At 41.6% G+C, this 22,624-nt stretch overlaps 2 protein-coding genes across 2 annotated transcripts; one reads left to right on the plus strand and one right to left on the minus strand.

Moving 5' to 3' along the window:
- Positions 1-1,063: 1,063 nt before the first annotated feature.
- Positions 1,064-6,331, minus strand: LOC311053620 (adiponectin receptor protein 2-like; the record flags this gene model as incomplete). The annotated part of the gene is made up of 2 exons (XM_084069244.1): positions 1,064-2,297; positions 6,327-6,331. The coding sequence occupies 2 exons, from the start codon at positions 6,329-6,331 to the stop codon at positions 1,064-1,066; spliced, it is 1,239 nt and encodes a 412-aa protein (XP_083925370.1).
- A 2,732-nt stretch (positions 6,332-9,063) lies between these two features.
- Positions 9,064-22,126, plus strand: LOC311053625 (VIP peptides-like; the record flags this gene model as incomplete). Its single annotated transcript, XM_084069259.1, has 5 exons — positions 9,064-9,174; positions 16,130-16,227; positions 16,893-16,973; positions 18,742-18,843; positions 21,997-22,126. 5 exons carry the CDS (start codon positions 9,064-9,066, stop codon positions 22,124-22,126), a joined length of 522 nt encoding a protein of 173 aa, XP_083925385.1.
- Between the last annotated feature and the right edge of the window lie 498 nt (positions 22,127-22,624).

Genomic DNA, 22,624 nt, shown 5'->3' on the forward strand with positions numbered 1-22,624 from the left:
TTTCTTTACAATATGGCTGCTGTGCATAGAGCCTATAGCACAACAACAACAACAACAACAACAGGGCCAGGCTTGTTCTGGGAATAATGCCAATAAGCTTTTGGACACAGCAGATCATTTATGCCGGGTATATGACAAAGTAGTATACTTTGTCATATACTACAGTGTCACACAAAAGAGCAAAGATTGCTAATCTATAAACTCACGATGTGTCACGATACGATGCAGTGTGAGCTTGTAGATCTACTATTTTAGAAAGTCTGTCTTTGGGTTTTATAAATATTGAACCAAAAAAAGTATAATATTCTTATGTTTAACCATGTAAACCCTATATGGTTGACTGGAGTCCCTCGGGACACCCTTTGGTGTTGCGACGCAACACCAAACCAAACCAAAGTCCATCTGCCTGACTAAGATGTTCACTGATAAACATTTCAACATTGGAAATTGTGAGTCAGCAGTCTGGCTCCAGAGACGAGCCTACTATATATCTCTAAAAAAAATATTATAATGATGTACAAGTATCCGGGAGCTGCTTGTAATTAAGACAATAATCTAACAAACAATATCAGATGAATGTGAGCAGAGGTGAGAGCGTGCAGCTGCACTGCGTTGTAAGACAAGAGGAAGCATTAACTACCGGCAGCTGCTGTGCGTGTTTCATGTGTTGTTTATTTGAGTTTGACCTTACATTTGGATCGCAAACCTGACCAGATTACGTCGTAACATTCTCTCTCTGTCCATCTCTCTTCTGTCCATCTGTTTCACCTCTTAGAAAGAACAACTGGTTTATGAAGAAGTTTTCATCCTCTCTCTCTTCGGAATATATCTGATTTATTCATCATCAAGGTTTCAAATCTTATTTACATGGCGAAGAAAATATACTTTGCTTTAAAAGCTCACCGCCCCTCTCTGTTCTTCAGTCAGTTATCTCATTAAAGCAGAAAAGGTTTCAATTGAACCTAAAAGCAAAGAAAATATCAATATTACAACGTCTGTATTTTGTTTTGAGTTTGCTATGTTTCCATATGTTGCTGTGTTTATGTCCGTGTGTGTGAGTGTGTTACTCGGCGTCGCAGCTTCCTCCGGTCGTGTAACGAAACCACTGCAGGTTGGAAACCCCGTGGAAATGGACGATCGCCCCGGCGACGACCAGAATGTGGAACAGCTGGTGAGAATGGAACCAGATGTCGCACTTGCCGGGGAAAAACCTCTCGGGGATTCTCGCGGCGTACAGACACGCCCCCGTGATGTAGAGCACCGCCATCAGCATCAGCCAACCTATCTGGCCGATCGTGGTGGCTTTGGTGAAACCCTCGCTGATGATGAAGTGGGCTGTCGGAACGAGGCCGCTGAGACCCAGCGCGACGAACACGCCCGCTCGGACCCCTCTGTTCTGCGGCGTGTCGAAGAACTCGCACTGCGAGATGATGATGGCGGCCAGGCCGAGGACGCAGACCACCGTGATGTAGGTGATGCACCGCTGGGGGGAGCAGTAGAAGGCGTAGTAGAGCCACGGAACGAAGGACGCCATGATGAGGAACGCTATCCCGCCGTAGTCCAGCTTGGAGAAGACTTTGGCCACCCTCTCGGAGTGGCAGTAGACCGTGTGGAACAGGAAGGAGAAGCACATGCAGAGGACGGCTCCCAGGAAGAACGAGCCGAGCACGACCTTCTCCTGGAGCGGCGCCACGAACCACGCGTTGTCCCTCAGCATGTACACGAGTCCCAGGCACAGGAAGAACACGGAGCCCAGCAGGTGCGTCCAGATGTTTCCGGTCTCCGTGTGAATCCTGAATATGCTCTTGAAGCAGGCCTTGAAGGACGGCATGGGAGGCCGGTGACCGTGGAGGAGGAAGTCGTTGTCTTTCAGCCATTCGGGGAGCATGTCGAAGGAGAGGACGCGCCACCGGCCCTCCCACATCTTATGTACAAAGTCCTCCATTTTCTCCATGAAGCCCTCATCGCCATTCTTTCCTCCCTCCCCTTCTTTTTCGTTCTCGTCATCTCCTCCCTGTTTGCCCTCAGAAACTCTCCGGTTGGAACCTGTGGTTGGTGTGCCATCCTGTTCCGAGGGACTGATGGGATCCGTAGGTGTGTTTGTAGTTATTTCTGACTGGTTTTTGGTTCTGTGACGGAGCACGAAGGCTGGGCCTTCGGCTTCGTTTTTCTCTCCTCCTTCCAGCTTGGAAGAAGTGGGCGGGTGGGATGTGAACCGAGTAGAACACCCAGACTGGAGTACAACCAGGAGGCTGGATTCTCTCGACCGGATTCGGAGTGGGCCTTGTGCTTGTAATCTATTATTCAGGAGAGTGGGGCAGAGTGAGCTGTCCTTGTGTTTGTAATCAAAGTTCTGTTCTCTATAGTCTACCCTCCGTCTGTCCCCGTCCTTTGATTCACGGAGTGTATAAATATATACTGGATATATATATAATAGTGCGGTATATGTAGTTCATGTCATATTACGTCATGTCACATATTATCACCTTATATGGCGTCACTCGTGGGACACAACTGACACTTGTCATATATCGCATCAATTGCTTTGGTGCCCGGTGTGAATGTGTGCGCATTTGCATATTTGCATTGACTTTGCATGTAACCATCAACATTGCACCACATTGGGTCCTCAAGCAATACACCCGCCAAGTGTGAAGTTGAACGGTTCTTAAGATATGCAGGAGACAGATATACAGATAGAGATTTGTTGGGTAGATAGATATATAAATAGATAGATAGATAGATAGATAGATAGAGAGATAGAGAGATAGAGCGATAGATAGATACTAGTGCGGTAGCGTTATGAAGTCAGTCTATCATATCATTCATTTATGTCAGTACTATGACGTCAGTCATCTCCATATCTGGCCATAATTGGCGAGGGCAGACGAACAGAAGTACAGACGGTAAATATGGTAACCCTTCTAGTCTTTGCACCTTTAAAGTGCTTTACAATGTATTTCACATTCAACCATTCACACACACACGCACGCACGCACGCACACACGCACGCACGCACGCACGCACGCACGCACGCACGCACGTTTGATTGATTGATTGATTGATTGATTGATTGATTGATTGATTGATTGATTGAATACTTTACTAACAAGATTGCTCACAGTACATGTAGTACAGTCAAACAGCTTATGCTAAACGGATCACAAAAAATAAAAACAATACAAATACAACACAAAACATATTGGAATAAAGGTATATTTACAGAGAAAGGTGGGGCGGGGGGTGGGGGTTTCCTCTATCAAGGTGTCAAGGTGTATCAAAGAGTGAAACTACTGTATGTTCACTTGTATTTTGAGGACAGGAATTATTTTACCGTAGGTTAGTTTTGAGTCTGGTCAGGGAGTCGAGATCCAGGACTTTGACTTTGATCAAAGAGAAAGAAAAACAGTCCTGTGGTGTCTGCGAAAGCACGTCCCAGCGTAATGTCTGTCTGCACCAACCAACCTGCCTCCGATGCATTATTTTCACTCACTCTCTCTGATTGGCTGGCTGACACGTGTGCCCATGTCACTGCTGGACCGCGAGTCACACAATTTGTAAGTCTGTTTTCCTCACATTGGGTGAGGTTCTGCGTTGTCTTGTAGTTCTCTATAGTGATTATTTGTGTGCCATAGCATTCTCTCTGGGAGTTCGCTCCGCCAATAATCTACGAACCACTTGAACCCCAGCATGCCTATTCTGGGGGGGAAATTCGCCAAAAAATAGCTGATCTACAAGCTCAAAACGTGTCGTGTCACGTTGTGAGCTATTCTTTGGTGAAGATATTTGGTGTAGACGTAAAACGCCGCCTAAGTAGTCTACAGAGGAAACTCAGGTCCAGTTTACATACAGGGTTTAACCACTTAAACCCCATTATGGTTGAGCGGAGTCCCTCAGGGATCTATAAAAGTGTCAGGTTCTGCGAAAGCTTTCCCCACAGTATGGGGGAAATGCTAGGGTTTAAGTAGTGAAGTAGTTAAAGGGTCAGGACACCCACTTTTCGTAGATGTTAAAGGTAGGGTAAGTGATATTCCTTTGTTAAAATAAGTGTTAAATAACTGTATTCTGATAGTACTCATTGTTATAGAGTGAGCGTTTGTTCAGTAGCAGGGGTCTCCCTGTCTCTCGGGCTCTTTAATAAACAGAAAATGCATTTTCACGTCGGGATGCCAATTGTATCCTAGATGAGAGAACTCATACAGGATACAGGATCAACATGTGAAAGTGAGTGACGAAAGTGATGACTCAAGGAAATGAGAAGACAACATTGGAACTGGAACAATATAACATTGAAGTTGATACTCTCTCCCACCTGAACATGTACAGTCAGTATGTTCTGTTTATTAAAGAGCTGGATAGATTGGGGGGGTCTCCCTGTTGTTGAACAAACACTCTATAGCAATTAATACTATCAGAATATAATGCTTTAACATGAGCAAAAAAACTGTAACACGTTTGTGAGCTTGTGCATCTGTGATAGCCTGGTAAACCCCTCCCTCCGGAAATCTCATTTGTATTTGATTTCAGTAGTGAGTCTGGCCTACAGGCCTGTCTGGGCGTTTCTCCGGAGTTCATAACATGAACTCACCTATCAGCGTCCTCGCTCATTGTTCTGTGATTGACAGCGAAGGTTGGCCAATCAGGTGGCGAGTTCAAGTGAAACCGAATGGAATCGAGTGCAGTGCAGACGACCAAAATGGAACGGCAGCCATTGTTTTCTGTCCGCTGTTTTTGGTTTCGGTTTTAAAAATTTAAAACGCTCTCAAACTTCTTTTTTGAGGACATGAATTTACTTTTAAGATATCGTTCGGATATAATGTAGTTGTTTAACTTCATTTATGTGGTCAATTAATCATGACTGAGCCTATTTAAAAATAAAAATTCAGAGAACCGGCAGGGGCGGGCAGTGACACGCATGTATCCGAATAAAGCAACCTATTTTCGGCATGGCCTTTTCAAAAGTCACCTTGCTGGCTGGCTTGTTGGCTGGTGGTGGGGAAAACGAACTGCTGAAGGGGAACAAATTGCTGATTGGCTGAAGAGGTTGTCAGTCAACTGTACTAATCCCGCCCAGCTCCCAAATTGCCCATACAGGCCTGTAGACCAGACCAATTCCTGAATTCAAATGCAAATGAGATTTCCGGAAGGGGGGAGGGTTACCAGGCTATCTGTGATACACCGTCATACAATAAAGTATACATTTGGCTTTAATATCGTCTTTGTCGGGTGGAAACCATGTCCACAACTGTAACTTTTCAGGATTGAAATTCAAAAACGGCAAAAGTAGCAGATCTACAAGCTCAAAACGCGTCGCTTCGTTCCGCGTTTCGAGCTTGTGGATCTGCATCAAAAGTAGATCTGCTACTTTTGATGCATTTGTGTGTACGATGAAGTGGGGCGTTAATTTACGAAAAAACACAAACAGTTCAAATATGGAGATAAGAGGTTTCTGCCCAACAGCAACAATATGACAGTGGATGCAGGCTTGCTGGCTTTATCACCCCCACCAAACCTGAACCTGAACATGAGACAGTGGCAGCCGCAGGAACTGACTCATATGCTACTGTGACACACGTAAAACATACACGCACGCATGCACGCACTCACTCACGCGCACATGCACATACACGCACACAGTGGTGTGCACACAACGGATAATAATAGGTGAAGCCAATTAGGTTATAGTGTTGTGTAACAGTTTTGTTCATTTATAAATGTTTTCCCTCTCTTTTCTTAGTTTTAATCTGTTTGCTTTTGATAATTGTTTGCGTCAATGTGTTTGCTTCCATTAACGTGTTCTGTTTTTACTATTTTTGGCCATTTGTGTCTCATGATGTATGTTTGACGTATGTTATGTTATGTGTCATGGATGTAGTTTTCTCCTGACTGGAAAGCACTTTGGATCAACTCATGTAAGCATGCTATACAAATAAAAGGTGACTTGACTTGACTTGACTTGACTTGACTTGACTTGACTTGACTTGACTTGACTTGACTTGACTTGACTTGACTTAGACTTAGACTTGGTGTAAAAGTGTCATTACACCTGAGTGGTTCTCATATCATGTTTCCGAAATATAAAAAAAGCTCAAATGTTTTCCCAATATATTTTGAGAATAGCTCACAACGTGACACGTTTGTGAGCTTGTAGAACGGCTATTTTGAAATATTTCGATATATGAACTAATTTAGCTGGGGAGAGAGCCGTGTAGAGTGCAGTGTGAGTGCAGGTCGTGTTGTTATCCAAGGCAGGCGGGGCCAGTGAGTCACTTCTTATTCACCCAACTAATTAAATCTGATTTCCACGCACGTGCAAACACCCTCACCTCATGACTTCTGCTTGAGCGTTAGCGTGTGCGCGCGCACGCGCGCGCATGTGTGTACAGTATGCGTGTGTGTGTGTGTGTGTGTGTGTGTGTGTGTGTGTGTGTGTGTGTGTGTGTGTGTGTGTGTGTGTGTGTGTGTGTGTGTGTGTGTGTGTGTGTGTGTGCGTGCGTGTGAGTGTGCGTGCGCGTGAGTGTGCGTTTATGTGTGTGTGTGTGTGTGTGTGTGTGTGTGTGTGTGTGTGTGTGTGTGTGTGTGTGTCTCCACAATTATAGTAGAATTTGAGTAGGGAATTTGACAACTTTCCTGGTCCTCACAAGAGAGATGGTTGTTTGTTTTATGGTTAAAACTGTTTTTTTAAATGTTTTTTTAGACGTAGATCTATTTTAGACCCCCAGGGGTCCTTCATGGGGGTCTATTTTCAAATAGTCAATATATACGTTTAAAGTGTCTAAACTGATTGTGATGCTATATTAACACATTTTGCTGGGGACCCCCTGGAACCCCCTCAAGGACCCCTTGGGCGTGGGTCAGAGCCACCCGAAGCTGACCTCAGCTTTTATAAACCAATCTTTTTTTCTCTCTCAGCTCTTTCTTTTGTGACCCTACTAAGCAAGTAACTACGCCAAGAAGCAAACTGATAAAAATGGCTTTTAAAGGTTTTTCAACTGACCAGCCAAAATGCCAAATGCCCTCTAACCAGTGTTGGGGAAGCTTTGAAAGCGTATAGCTTGTAAAGCTACAGCTACTTCACCATGGCAGTAGTTTTAACAAACTACATTTTAGACCCCTGGGAGAAACGTAGTTTGTATAACTACAGTCAAAGAAGTTCAACCACTTTTTGTTTAAAGGACGACTTCACCCATTTACAACATTAGATCCCCACTAATGGTCCACCTGATACAATTATGTAATTTTTATCTACTCAGTCTGTGTCTCATAGGAGGGCTGTGGACACTTCAGAAACCCGTCTACCAGTGACATCATCGTTAGGAATTATTTCAATATTTCAAATGTTTTATTTTGATTTGTATTAACCTGAGAACAATGGCTTCCATTATAACATGCTAACTTTCCAGGAATAGAAAGCCTGTAGTTTCTATTAGCTTGGATTCCCCATCGTTGATGTCACTGGTAGACGGGTTTCTGAACTGTCCACAGCCCTCCTCTGAGACACAGACTGATTGGACAAAAATGATGCCATATTATTATGAGCTTTAGTGAGGACCAGAAAATGGGTGAAGTCGTCCTTTAAGCGCTTCATTGAAAATGTGCATGTGGGGTATATTAAATACAAAATTATAATCTACAAAAAAGTCACATGCCAGCAAAAATATGCCTCTCAATTGAGTTGTATTGCAGAAGAAAAGTTGACCCTTTTTTTGTTCAGGGTTCTTCTGGGTTTTTAAAGTGAAGACCAAAGACTTAAAAGACTATAAAAAAAATGTTTTCTCAAATATGGCCATGGTTGGGCCGGAGTATCGCTATCTGGAGTGACGGGAGCTTCGGGAGGGCACTGTGACGCATTGTGAGCTTGTAGATCTGATATTTTCAAATGTTTTTTTGACATTTTATACATTTGAAAACGTTTGAAATGAGACATTCTGCCTAATGAGTACTTTATACTTTTGGTTACTTTAAGTACATTTTGATACCGATACATTTGTACTTTTACCTACATTTTGAATTCCGGACTTTTACTTGTAACAGCGAATTTCTATGTTGCAGTATTGATACTTTTACACACACACACACACACACACACACACACACACACACACACACACACACACACACACACACACACACACACACACACACACACACACACACACACACACACACAAAAGGCAAAAGGCAAAATTGTGTGTTGGTCATGAGGGGAGGGTGTTTGCACTTGCGTGGAAATCAGATTTATTTTATTTTATTATTTTTTCTGCCTAATGAGTACTTTAAACTTTTGGTTACTTTAAGTACATTTTGATACCGATACGTTTGTACTTTTACTCAAGTACAATTTTAATTCCGGACTTTTACTTGTAACAGCAAATTTCTATGTTGCAGTATTGATACTTTTACACACACACACACACACACACACACACACACACACACACACACACACACACACACACACACACACACACACACACACACACACACACACACACACACACACACACACACACACTTGTGTGTTGGTCATGAGGGGAGGGTGTTTGCACTTGCGTGGAAATCAGATTTAATTAAACACTGCTGAGTGTTTGTGTGTTTATATTGATCACACTGCCTTCTTTGCAGCAACCCACCCTGCGAAGCATTTAAGTGCTTACCAGGTCAAGCCAATCAGATGCAGCACTGGCTTGTATAACATGTCATGCTTCAAAGCAATCAGGATGGAAGACAAAGGGAGAGCCCTGCCTTTCAAATGGGGTTCCGCTACAAGAACACAGTAATGGTAAATCAAAATGAATATTATATTCATTGAATGTTATTACCAAAAATTGTAGCTTGAGAAAAAAAATACCAAAGACGTAGTTGAACTACTTGACTTGCCACACAAGTATGAATGTAGTTGAACTACCAGCAAGCTACAGCAAAATGTAGTTACACTGTAGTTCTACTACATCTAGTTTAATGCTCCCCACAGCCCAGGTTAGAAGGTTTGGGGATAAAAAAAAAGACAGGCGAGGTTGAGATGGTTTGAACATGTTCGTAAGGAGGTACATTGGGGGAAAGATGCTGAAGATGGAGCTGCTTGCAGGCAAGAGGAGAAGAGGAAGTCCAAAGAGGAGGTGTATGGATGCAGTGAGAGAGGACATGCATGTGGCTGGAGTGACAGAGCAAGACGTAAAGAACAGAAGCAGATGGAAACAGAAGGAGAAGAACTGGCCTGCCAAATGGGCTATCGTTTCTGTCGGGTGGAAACCTCATATGTCCGAAACTGTTACTTTTCAGGATTCAAATGAAAAAATTGTGATGATTTGTGATGAATTGTGAATGAATTGTGATGAATTGTGATGAAAATTGTGAAAAAAGTGCGATGTTATAAAACTTCCAAATCAACCTGGAACCATCATCATCACCAGCTAAATGAACAATATGTATATATATATTATATTATAAAGAATACATCACATGGATGCACCTGGGATGTATCATCAGTGTTGTAGCCTGGGGTCACAGGGTGTTTCGGGTCTCGCAACATACACCCTCGCCCAGGTGACCCAGCCGGGGTTGATCAAGCCCCAACTTACATCCCAGGTAGCTACCCACGGTCAATCCTATAGGGAAAGACAGGGCCACTCAGTCCGCTTCTCCGGAAGTACTCTGCCTGAACACGGGGAGGCTCTGGCACGTGGAGGGACTAGGCTCTGTGGGTTGTCTCCTGGCCGGGCTCCTCCTTCGTCTCACCAGGTCCAGGACCTGAGCGCTGCGCCAGATCAGGTGCACCGCCCCGATCCAAACATTTCCTTCTGGCGTGATGGTTCGTTGGGTCGATACCACTAGATTGGGCCGTCTAACAAAGTTGTGTGAGAGATTGGCGGGTGAAGGTCAGTGGTGCAAAGTAACCAAGTACATTTAGGTCTATAAGTACAGTAAGTAAATATTTTAGATGTTTATTTTATTGTTTTACCTTACTTGAGTATTTCCAATTTTCAGTACTTTTACCAGTCTATGCCACTACAACATTAGTTAGTTACTTCATTACAATACATACATTACAATTTACAATTTACAGTCACAATGTAGGCATTTAGTAGACACTCTTTATCCAGAGTGACTTAGAATAAGCAAGGTAAACACATGCAACACCGAATGCAGAGAGACCGTGTTAGTGTCTCAGTAATCTAGGATCATAGATAAACCAAGAACCTAACATCAGACTAAACAATATAATATCAAAAATAAAAACAATCTGTACATTGAGGTTATATAACCTATAGGATGTCAGCTAAGCAAATGAACCTGGCATCTGTCAAAATAACATGCACATGTTAACCTTTAAGACTACATGGTCGTCAAGGCTAGGTCAAGTGCTACGGGCTAAGGTGGAGACTGAAGAGGTGAGTCTAGCACTTGAAATGAACCACTTCAGCCACTTCAACTTTATTTGTATAGCACCTTTCATAACATGAAATGAAGCTCAAAGTGCTTTACAGAGCAATAATACAATTACAGAAAAAGTACAACTAATTTAATAATGAAGGAAAAAAAAAGAAAAGCAAATACTTGGGTACACTTTTTGTACTTTAAGTATATTTTCATGCCAATACGTTTTGTACTAAAAGTAAATTCTGAATATCGGACTTTGACTTGTAACAGAGTATTTCTACATTGTAGTATTAATACTTTTACTTAAGTAAAAATAAAATGGAGTACTTCTTCATCTCACAGTGGGTGAGAGTGAAGAGACAGAGAGATGGAAGGGATATGCTGGATGAAATGATATTAGATGGAGAAGGATGGAATTACCACGCCGTGTCTCTCCCTCTTCTCTATATCTCTGCACCGCCGGCATTGGTTGAAAGTACTCAAGTACTCTCTGCCTCTCCAGCTCTTTAGTAAACAGAAACATACATTTTCAGGTCAGGACACCAATGTTATCCAATCAGGAGAGAGAACTCACACAGGATACAGATTTTGCCAGTTAAATTGGAAGTGATGACATAAAGAAACGAGCATACAAAATTGGAACTCGAACTTGGAACTATAAAATTGAAGCTGATATAAATGGGTACTCTTTCCTGATTGGCTGAAATTTGGTAACCCACCTGAAAGTGAATATTCTGTTTATTAAAGAGCTGGAGAGACGCAGAGAGTCCTGTTACACTCTATTGCAATGATTACTATCACAATATAGTGCTTTAATCTTTTAACAAAAAGCTATCACTCATTACTACCTTAACTTTAATTGAACAGGGGGTCCGGGACCCCAGGGGGGTCCTCAAAAATACTACAGGGGGGCCGAAAATCTTTGTGTGATAAGAGCTTTTTGCATTAACCACTTAGCATCCATATTCTCAGGAGAACTTCATCCAATAATAGCAGATCTACAAGCTCTACAGGATCTACAAGATCTACAAGATCCACAACGCCTCGTGGCACGAGGTGGTTGTGAGCTTGTAGATCGGCTATTCATCAGCATGGAGGTTTGGTGTAGATGGAAAAAAGAGCTGACTAGGTCAGAGTGAAGTCTACAAAGTATTGAGGGTTTAAGTAGGCCTATTAGTTGAATGTCTGAAAATGCACATTAACATGAATCCAACATATTAATAGTAAATAGTTAATGTGCAAACAAACAAACAAACAAACAAACAAAAACATACATTTTCACAACACTGATGATAGTGCTATCAAACATGTCTATGAAGTTATAAATGATATCTATGATTATTTTTTTTATCTGCAACACAATTTTATACAATATGTAGTGTGGGGGGGGGGGGGGGTCCCTGCTTCATCTCTCTCTCAGCTAAGAGGTCCTTTGCCTGAGAAACGTTGAAGACCCCTGCAGTAGGCTACATTACTCAAGTAAACGTACTTAGTTACTCTCCGCCGCCGCGGGTATTGCTCCTTTTACTTGGGTAAAAATAAATCAGAGTCCTCCCTTGCCTTGCTGCGGTCTCTCCATGCGTTGCTTCCAGGAAATGGAGGGAAGTCTCTGGAGTGTAATTAAGGTTGGACCAGACCTCCTAATCAGGACCAGCGTCATCCCGGGGCCTGATGGCACGGCAACCAGCTACCGGTACATTACCGAGGAACATGGGGGTAATAGTTTAATTGGCCAATGGCATCCCAATTAGCAAGGAAGGTCACTGCACGTATCCAGATCACTCTCCAAAACAGTAACACTGCATGGTACACATGCATTCAAGGTTCAACATTGTTATTGTTACATATTATACAAATGTAGAGTGCGATTTTGTTGTTCTTGGCTCCTCAACATTGTAGCCGCAGTAATGACAAATAAATAATAATGAATGAAGAATTACAAAGGAATAGCAGTGGTATGGAAAATAAATCTGTTCTGTCTGTTCTGTCTGTCTGTCTGTCTGTCTGTCTGTCTGTCTGTCTGTCTGTCTGTCTGTCTGTCTGTCTGTCTGTCTGTCTGTCTGTCTGTCCATTTATCCATACTTTCTATATCTATACCAGGGGTCTTAAACAGGGTGTCCGGGACCCCTAGGGGGTCCTCAGAGTTACTACAGGGGCGCCACATCTTTGTGTGATAGGAACTTTATTTTTTACATTAACCAAATGAACCCTAGAATCCCTATTCTGAGGAGAACATTAGCCAAAAATAGCAGTTGTGAGCTTGCAGATCTGCTATTTTTGGTAAATAGTTTTGGTGTAGAGGGGAAAAAAGAGCAGACCAAGTACAGAGCCAAAGGTCAAATGTACTAAGTATTGAGTGTTTAAGTGGTTAAAGGTCTGAAAATACACATCAACATGAATGCAACATAGAAAAGATAAGTCAACAAACAAAACAAATATAAATGTACTACAAGTCTATGAAGCTATCTATGAAATCTATGAAAAAGCTTAATCTGCAACATAATTTTATACAATATCTAGTGGGGGTCCCTGCTTCATCTCTCTCTCTCAGCAAAGGGGTCCATGGCCTGAAAAACGTTGAAGACCCCTGATCTATACCATAATCCATCCATCCAGCCATTGTCACATTCTTATTATTATTATGATTTTATGAGGGACAATGCACAGCAATCAACATTGTGGTTTCCACATCAATGTAAATGTGCCAGAGTTATAGCTAAAAGCTCATTTTAATGTGTAGTCCCAGGTTGTTAACATTGGTCGTCTAAAATTATCAATACAGCACGATACAATAACATTTGATAAAATAAGATAAAGTTATATAATAATACATCCAATTTATATATCGCGTTTCACTGTACCCACAGTCACTTTACATAAACAGGAGTTATTATAAAGTGTACGTAAAGACAATAATGACAACAATACAATTTGAGGTGCTATGATTACCCATACGCACAGTGTGATGTGTGCTCCCAGGCTACTATTCCATCAGTGACACAGGGGGGAGATTCCCTGGCAATGACGGATGAATCATAAGGCATGGACATGTCTTTCTCTCTGTCTGTCTGTCTGTCTGTCCATCCGTATGTCTGTCTGTCTGTCTTTCTGCCTGCCTGCCTGCCTGCCTGTCTGTCCCATCAGTATTTCAACCATTCCTCAGGTCATGTAGTGGTTCTCAAGGTGGGGTCTAGGGACACCCAGGTGTCCTTGAGACGCTGCCAGGGGGTCCCCAGTAAAAGGAGTTAATACTTAATATTTGTAAGCATATCTTATATTGTATGCTTTGTCTATTTGAAAATAGCAGATCTAAAAGCTCTAAACGTGTCATCATGCGATATGCTGTGAGTTTGTACATGTGTATTTAAAAATTAAAACAAATGTGAAAACTTTGGAATCATTTTAACTCAAAGTTTTTCTTATGGGGTTCACTGGCTCAAACTCTATACAGATGGGGGTCCGAGGCCAAATACATACCAATTTCTGGGTCCTTGATATGAAAATATTTGATGTAGATTGTTTTAAAATCTCTTCCAAGTGTTTTTTCAAACTTAAACTGACTGATTGTTCAGATTTTTATTCTTTTGACAGATACAAAAATGACCATAATAGTATAAACTTCAACATCATCACAACTAGGTTACTAAGTTCTTCACAGAAAAACAAAGCCAAAAGTTCAATTCCCGTGTCCACAACTATTAGCATGACTGGTAAACGCTGGCTACTACAAGCCATCAGAGAGAGAGAGAGAGAGAGAGAGGGAGAGAGAAGAGAGAGAGAGAGAGAGAGAGAGAGAGAGAGAGAGAGAGAGAGAGAGAGAGAGAGAGAGAGAGACACAGTAATTCATGTGGTCAAAAAGAATGACCTGTTCTGCAACCAAAATGACACAGTTTAACAGTCAATCTATCAATCAATGTGTGCCATTGTGTGACACACAACCCTTCCTACTGACTCATGTAAAGTCGTGATAAGCATTTCATAATAATATATATATATATACACATATATATATATATATATATATATATATATATATATATATATATATATATATATATATATATATATATATATATATATATATATATATATATATATATATATATGTGTGTACGTACATAATTCTGTCTAGACTTTGACTTATTTATATAAATATATATGGAATTGGATTTCAGATAAATCTAATATTGTGTGCTGCCAAAAACAATTAGGTCCATCTGAGTAGAAGGGAAGGGGGGGAAAAAAAAGCTGAGTAATAGAGAATCTAATCGGAGCTGGTTACTCACACAGGGGGACAACTTGCGCATGTGTTTGTTTGAGTCCCGGGCTCCAGCTCAACAGTGACGTGTTGTTGTCACGCTCATAACGAGGCAGCCTGTTGCTGCTTTGCCGTGACTTTTTTTCCGCCTATAAAAACGTGCAGAAGGTGAAGTGAAGGAGTGAAGGGTTGAACATTGAAAGAGTGAAAGGGAGCTGTAGTTTTAGGAACGGTGCTGAAGACAACAGGCTCTCGACACAATTACTGTTTAAGTTTCAGCACCTTGGACAGCGCTCCGCAACCAAAACCAACTTCAGCACTTCGGATAGCGCCCGCTGACAAAGCCAGTTTCAGGACCTTGGACAGCGTTGCGCAGCCAAAGCCAGTTTCAGCACCCTGGACAGCGACCACAGCCAAAACCAGTTTCAGGACCTTGGACAGCGTCCCGCAGCCAAAGCCAGTTTCCGAACCTTGGACAGCGTCCGGCAGCCAAAGCCATTATTCCACTATACCACTCTCTGTAAGTAAAGTTTTTTTAGTTGTTTTTTTTTAAACACCATTTCGAAGAACAATTCGTTGTATATGCAAACATGCAATAGTGATAGCCTCATTTACGTTAATTAGCCTTTTCTGACATAAAATAGCAGTGTAAGCAGTCAACTTTTATGCAAGAAATGTTTTCCAATGTGTAGCAAAGCTGTTAAACAAATTAAAGGGATATTTCACTTTCAAATAAAATAAACATGAAAAAAAGAATATATATAAAATACATTAAAATAGGAATGGAAAAATCACAGCCCCCTCATGCATTAAAAGGACATTCTAATATGTGAGGGAGCCATGTTTTTTCCATTACTTTTTAAAATATATTTGTTATGTTTATTTGATTTGAAAGTGAAATATCCCTTTAGACATGATTTACAGAAACTAATCATAGGCATAACCAAGACTGGTAGAGGGGTTAAAGGACAGACTACCGCTCTTTTAATGTTCAAAAAAGAAAGAAAGGAAATGAAAACAAAGCACATTATGACGCTGTTAAGGCATTTTATTTTTTCAGCAACGTGTACAATGATTGTACACATACGTGGCTGACAAAATAAGACAATACCTTTCCCTATTGTAGCCTATATGGTCAACTCCCAAATCCTCTCTGTCTGGTGGAAACCTCATGTCCAAAACTGTCACTTTTCAGGATTCAAATTCAGATCTACAAGCTCAGACCTACAAGCTTAAAACGCATCGCTTGGCGCCATGTTTCGAGCTTGTAGATCTGCTATACTTTTGATGCCTTTGTGTGACACTGTAGTATGATCAAGTATGGCGTTAATTTATGAAAAAAAAACACAAAAAGTTAAAACATGGATATAAGAGGTTTCTGCCCCACGGTGACAATATATTCTCTTCAAAATAAAATGAACGACATATAAAGTTGTGTAGCCTATCAACTTGTCCACCGTGTGTCTGTATGTGTTTTGCATCTGTGTTTAGGTTATGTCTCAGATGTACAACATGCAGCTGGTGTTCCTGGGCTCTCTGTTGTGTGTGGTGTTTTCTAGAACAGCCGCCCTGCCTGTCTTCTCTACCAGGTACATACCAGTCTTCCAAACGATGGTGGTGCTGCTTTTAAGCAAGCCATGCACCCTCGTCTGATCTCTGATGGAGTATTAATTGAACTTATTTTATTCAAGTTGTACGATCAGGTTAATGAAATTGGAAACTGGAACATAGATAGATAGATAGATAGATAGATAGATAGATAGAGAGATAGAGAGATAGAGAGACGATAGAGATAACGTCATTTTTCCGGTGTGCTGCCAATTTAATCCATTTTGGGAGAGAAAAGCCACTTATCTGCTTTAATTTATAATGTTACGGTTCCAATTATGTCTGTTACTAGGTATTTTCTCTCTCAAGAAATCCCAGCCTGATTTTTTTTTTCTTTACTAAAGAGCTGTAGAGCCTTTAATGGACAAACAAACTACAGCAATGATTACTATGAGAATGCAGAGCTATTTAACACGCAATGTAACAAAACAAAAAAGTAACAAAAACAAAATATCCCGTTCATAAAACATTAATGCTATTTATGCCGTTATATTTATGTCATCATCATTTTATTTATTACTGGTGTGTGTGTGTGTGTGTGTGTGTGTGTGTGTGTGTGTGTGTGTGTGTGTGTGTGTGTGTGTGTGTGTGTGTGTGTGTGTGTGTGTGTGCGCGCGCGTGCGTGCGTGTGCGTGTGTGTGAGAAGGTCCCAGTCCCTGGAGACAGAAGGTGACGGTCCATCCCTTAACGACCTAGACAGCCTTAAACTCATCTTTGGCTTAACGAGGTAATTAACCTCAGACCTGTCAACCAGTGCTTTGTTGCAGTCAACATCGGCTTCACTTTCACAATCACAATCGGTTTATTTGTCACAACACAGTTTACAGGTGTAAGGATACGGACACAGCGGAGTTTGATTCTGCCTATGCGACGGATCCAGCCAATGCTTTTCGATGGGAACGGAGCGTAAAGCTGCGCATTGGCAACACAACGCTCAGTTCCCATTGAAAAGCATCGGCAGAATCCGCCGCATTGGCAGAATCAAACTCTGGTGTGTCTGTACCCTAAAGACTTTTTTTTTGCGCGCGCTCCACGGTTTTTGTATAAGACAGAGCATGAAGGGAAAAATATAGAAAATTTAAAAAATAAAACAAATAAACAGACAGTCTATGTATCCCGATTTCCAAAAGGATAAGCATGCATTTAATTCAGTCTGACCAGAAGCAGGGATAAAACATACATAAAAATGAAACAAACCACCCGTCATGCAACACCATTAACCCTTCCATTGTGTTAGGGTCATTTTTTACCTGTTTTCCAGTTTAAATAGGTAAAAAGTACCCTTTACATTTCTTTACTGGAACGAGGGTTCATGATATTCTCAGAAATAGCCATTTTAACGCAACACAATTATTTATCATCATTTTAATAAATTCCGATGGTCTCAGACAAAAAAGTGACACTTGTGGTGTTAGGGTCCGAAATGACCCGGCAGAGAAGTGTGGCTCAATTCCCTCCAAACTGTCAATATTCAATGTTTACATGTTTGAGAGTGAGAGAGACTTGTCCTCAATTAGCATTTGCTATCAGGAGTAAAATAACGTTTGAGTTCTACCTTCGATAGTAGGGTTAAGGGTTAAGCAGCATAAATATGGAATAAGAGTCCTTGAGAGCTGAACTGCATCTGACCTGATGTTATTGGACCTGATTGTGAGTCGCTCTCAACAGCACTGCTTGACATGTAAATGTCCCATGCTCTGTCTAATGGACTGTATGAAGGACAAATATTGCATGCTTTCAAGTGACCTACATTTTTTCCTATTGAATTGAATATATGTCATTTTTGTCTAGCATGAAGCTGAATGCTTAGAGTATTAGGAGGAATGGAGGTAATTACATCATTGCTTTAGGCTGGTGAATCAAAATCAATGATTAGCATTATCTAAGATCTCAAAGTAAGATGCTGGAATGATGCAAGTACAGCTGATATTGTATTAATATCGTATCGTATCAATCTATCAAGATTGTGTAAATCCGTAAAGCATCAAAAGATCTACCATCAAAATGACAGATTTGTCCTAGCACGTGTATAAAGAAAAGTAATTGATTTCATTCTGATTCTGATTCGCAGAGCATAATTTGTACATAAGCGAAAATAATTATTGAGCTTGTAAATCTGCTATTTTTTTATTCAGATCTACAAGCAAAAGCTAGTATGCATTGTGAGGTTGTAGATCGGCTATTTACGCGATCCGTTGTATAAAACCAGTGTACATAAACCAGACTTCAGTCAAGCAGTTGGATGTCACATACAGGAAACTGTCATAATGTTCCAAATGAAACAAAACAAAAATGACAGAGGATTTACTTGAGAGGAAATGCATTTTGAGTGGACAGAATATATTGGACAAAATATGTGTCCAGCCCCCCGACTGTGTGTATATTTTGAAAAAAATATATATCTTGAAAAATAATAAAACAAAGTGAAAGTGAAAAGATGTGAAATGTTTCCTTCTTTCCTACTGTTCCCTGACTGCCTGTATTTGTCCTGGCAGATCTACAAGACATGCGGATGGTCTGTTTACCAGCGGTTACAGTAAACTCCTGGGTCAGCTGTCGGCCAAAGACTACCTGGAGTCCCTATCGAAACGAGTCAAGTAAGCAACCTTTCACCCACAATGCAAAGCTACAGCCTATTACCCAAAATCAAGGAAGGTAAATCAAGGATGGGACAACGACATCATGTTTCCTATCCAGCAATTCCAGCAGGAAGATTCATCGCACTGGGTGGCAAACGCACTGCAGTCAATGAGAGCCAGGTGGACCAGCTTATTAATAATCACCATTTCTGAACGATTGAGACCTTTGTAAAATACTCGGTCCAGGAAACTAAAATAAGACATATCACACATATCACATTGTTTTGCTCTGTTGCTTTTCGATGTGTACACTGTATACTTTTATAGAGGTATCTAAAGAGCACAAAGTATGTTTCTGAACGTGCCAAAGTATTGCTAGACTGTCCATCATTGCCAGTCTGACAACCAAATATTGCGATAAAAAGACAATTCTAACATTTGAAGAAAAAAACGAAAACAAAAAAAACCCGAAATGATTCCATTAACAAAAAAGTATGTGAAAATAGCAGATCCACAAGCTCACAAACCTGTCTCATCGCGACATGTTGTGAGCTTGTAGATCCGCTGTTTTCACTAGTTTGGGTCCTGGGGAGACAATTCTCTTGTGGGTCTCGAGCTAAAAAGTTTGGGAACCAGTGTGCTAAACAACCCAGTGTCAAACAATAGAACACAAATGGATGTCGTCTCTGTCGAGTGGAAACCTCATATGTCCAAAACTGTTACTTTAAAAGATTCTAATTCAAAAATAGCAAAAGTAGCAGATCTACAAGCTCAAAACGCATCGCTTCAGCTCCCGTTTTGAGCTTGTGGACCTGCTACTTTTGATACTTTTGTGTGACGCTGTAGTATGATCAAGTAGAGCGTTAATTTACGAGAAAAAAAAGTTACAAAATGGAGATAATGGGTGTCTGCCCAACAGCGACGATATTATGCCAAACTGTAGAACATACAATTCAGACGTACAACTTACATCTCAGTATTCAGACTAAGCTTCAATGGGTCATGTTGTGGTTACCCCCCCACCCCCCTTCCTGTGCTCAAGTCTGACCACTTAGACAGCCATCAGCTGGTGAAACTGAAAAAAAAAAAATCCCCCATGGGATCAATTAGTTTTTGTCCCATCACATGTTTACAGTTGCAAAAGACAAAGGTAAAGAATAGAGAAAGAAACGAGGGAAACCAAGTCAGATAACGAGCAGACACAATGTCAAAATATCGTATCTGTCGGGTGGAAACCTTGTATGTCCAAAACTGTTACTTTTCAGGATTCATTATTATTATTATTATTATATATTTTTTTTTAAGTAGCAGATCTCCAAGCTCAAAACGTGTCGTGTCAAGCAGGGCATTAATTTACGAAAAAAATAACAGAAAGTTAGAATTATGGAGATAAGCGGTTTCTGTCCCGACAGCAATGATAGGCCTGTACAGTATATTGAGGTGCATGGTCAAAACAGAAATAAAACAAGGCAGACGACATGCTTCTTGTGCAAGTATAGAGAACCATTTGCAGCTATACAAATAGCAGCAGACATGGAAACACAGTGTTGTGTGCAGGTGAGAGCCAACACTTAGCAGCAGATAACCCAACTTTAAGTGTACACAAGTCATAGTGGCAGTGCAGCAACAGTGGAGTGTAATCATAGTCATGAATACAGAAAATGATAATGCATGTGCGACAGCCTGTGTCGTCAAGGAAGTCTATGACCCTGACCCATTGTTTGGGAAGCCCTGGTGGCTTCCCAAACAAATGGGTCACGGTCATAGAATGTAAAACAAGACATTTACAGGGTGGCTACCGATATAAAGACAATGGCGCTCATTTATCAACGCGGTGCAGCCCAAATAATGGGCGTACGGCGAGATCACCGCACCTTTCGGCATTTATCAATATATCCTGACGTGGGCTTCATCCTACCATACGCTGAAATCTCACGTCTGGTCGGGCCAGTTGTTGACGTTGGCTGCACCCGTTTATTCCATCCTAGACCTGCGGAGCAGCATTGTTTGACTGTCTGAGAGGCATCTGGACACATAATCCACTCATAAATCTGTATATCTACACTAATAAATAATCCCTGTGAAAATATAACATTTTATAAAGTAATTTAAACAAACTGCTTTAACAGTCATTCAGATAAGATTGTAGATCTGTCTGTATTGAAAATAGCAGATCTACAAGCTCACAAGCCAGCGACGCCTTGTGAGCTTGTAGATCTGCTATTTTTAAAATATAAGGGCGCTTTCTGCGAGAGCACTCTTCTGCGCGAGCACCGGTCTAACAGGCGGCGCTGCTGTTATATTTTCATGGCCACCGGGAGATGAGACATTTAACCCATGGTCCAACACACACCAGCCTTCATTCATTAATGTTCTCTCCAGGCTATCTCTCATTAATGCGGAGCGGGACGGGACTCGCCCGTCCGACGGTCCGAGTCTCACTGGGAAATGGGAATAGCCTACATGACGGCTTTATTTTAGTGTAACTCGAACGCGCACTGCTCGGTATGGGTTAAATACATTAATATACAAAAGTATTCCATTCATGCCGATGTGATTGGTACTGTATGTCATTCATGTAGGCTACAAGCCTACGTGACAATATGCTACGGGCGTGTGTGTGTGTGTGTGTGTGTGTGTGTGTGTGTGTGTGTGTGTGTGTGTGTGTGTGTGTGTTTGTGTGTGGGGGTATCAATTTGGGACAAAACGTTTGAAAGCCAGTGACCTAGACCAGCGGTTCTCAAACTATTTCATGACAAGGACTCCCAAATTGACACTTATTAGCCTGTGGACCCCTATTTGACCCCCATTTGCTCTAGCAGGTATTTTCAACCATTTTAATTACAAGGACCCCCAGTTTGACATGCATTAGGCTACGGACCCCCATTTAATGGCATTTCTATCTCTGGGACCCCAATGTAGCCTATATTCATAAATCAATGTTAATTTAACTCAGAGAGTGTACAAATGGAACCAAATGGACCCGTTATGGTCCATTTGGTTCCATGTGTACACTCTCTGAGTTACAGACTCATAAGGGTCCATTTGGTTCCTAACTATTTATCATTTAGCTGGGGACCCCCTGGAACTCCCTGACTGTCATGGTTTGGCTGTGATGTCTGTGTGCTGCTTGACACATGCTGTGTATTGTGTGTCTCTGTTGCCCCCCAGTGGTGACCTTATGGACAGTCCGGGGAAGAGACACTCGGATGCCGTCTTCACAGACAACTACAGCCGCTTCCGCAAACAGATGGCCGTCAAGAAGTACCTGAACTCTGTACTGGCAGGGAAGAGGAGGTAAGGTACAGTACAGTACAGTACAGTACAGTACAGTACAGTACAGTACAGTACAGTACAGTATACACACATGTTGTGACATCAGGGCTCTCAATGATGCACATTGGGGGAGGAGGAGGGTCGTGGGGCGGGGGCGGGCGCACAGATCGGCCATCCAATAAGCTCTATTCACAGCAGCCATGTTATGAAGACATTCACAGGTGTTACCAATGATACTAATGAAGGCTCTGTTCCATTCTGGTCAAACAGAGTCAGGGTGCTGATATTGTGCATGTTGGCTCACTGGAACACTCTGTTACACCAGTGGGTCTACAGTTGGGGTCCAGGGACCCTCATGAGCTTCCAAATGGCCCCTTACGTGTAACTCTGAGAGTGTACAAATGGAACCAAATGGACCCATAAGGGTCCACTTGGTTCCATTTGTACACTCTCAGAGTTATGGGGGTCGTGGAAACCACTGTGCTACACTAAATGGAACAGAGCCTTCATTAGTATCATTGGT

Source organism: Gymnoscopelus microlampas, assembly GCF_963454915.1.
Source record: "Gymnoscopelus microlampas genome assembly, chromosome: 2".
In the NCBI taxonomy this organism is placed as follows: Eukaryota; Metazoa; Chordata; class Actinopteri; order Myctophiformes; family Myctophidae; genus Gymnoscopelus; species Gymnoscopelus microlampas.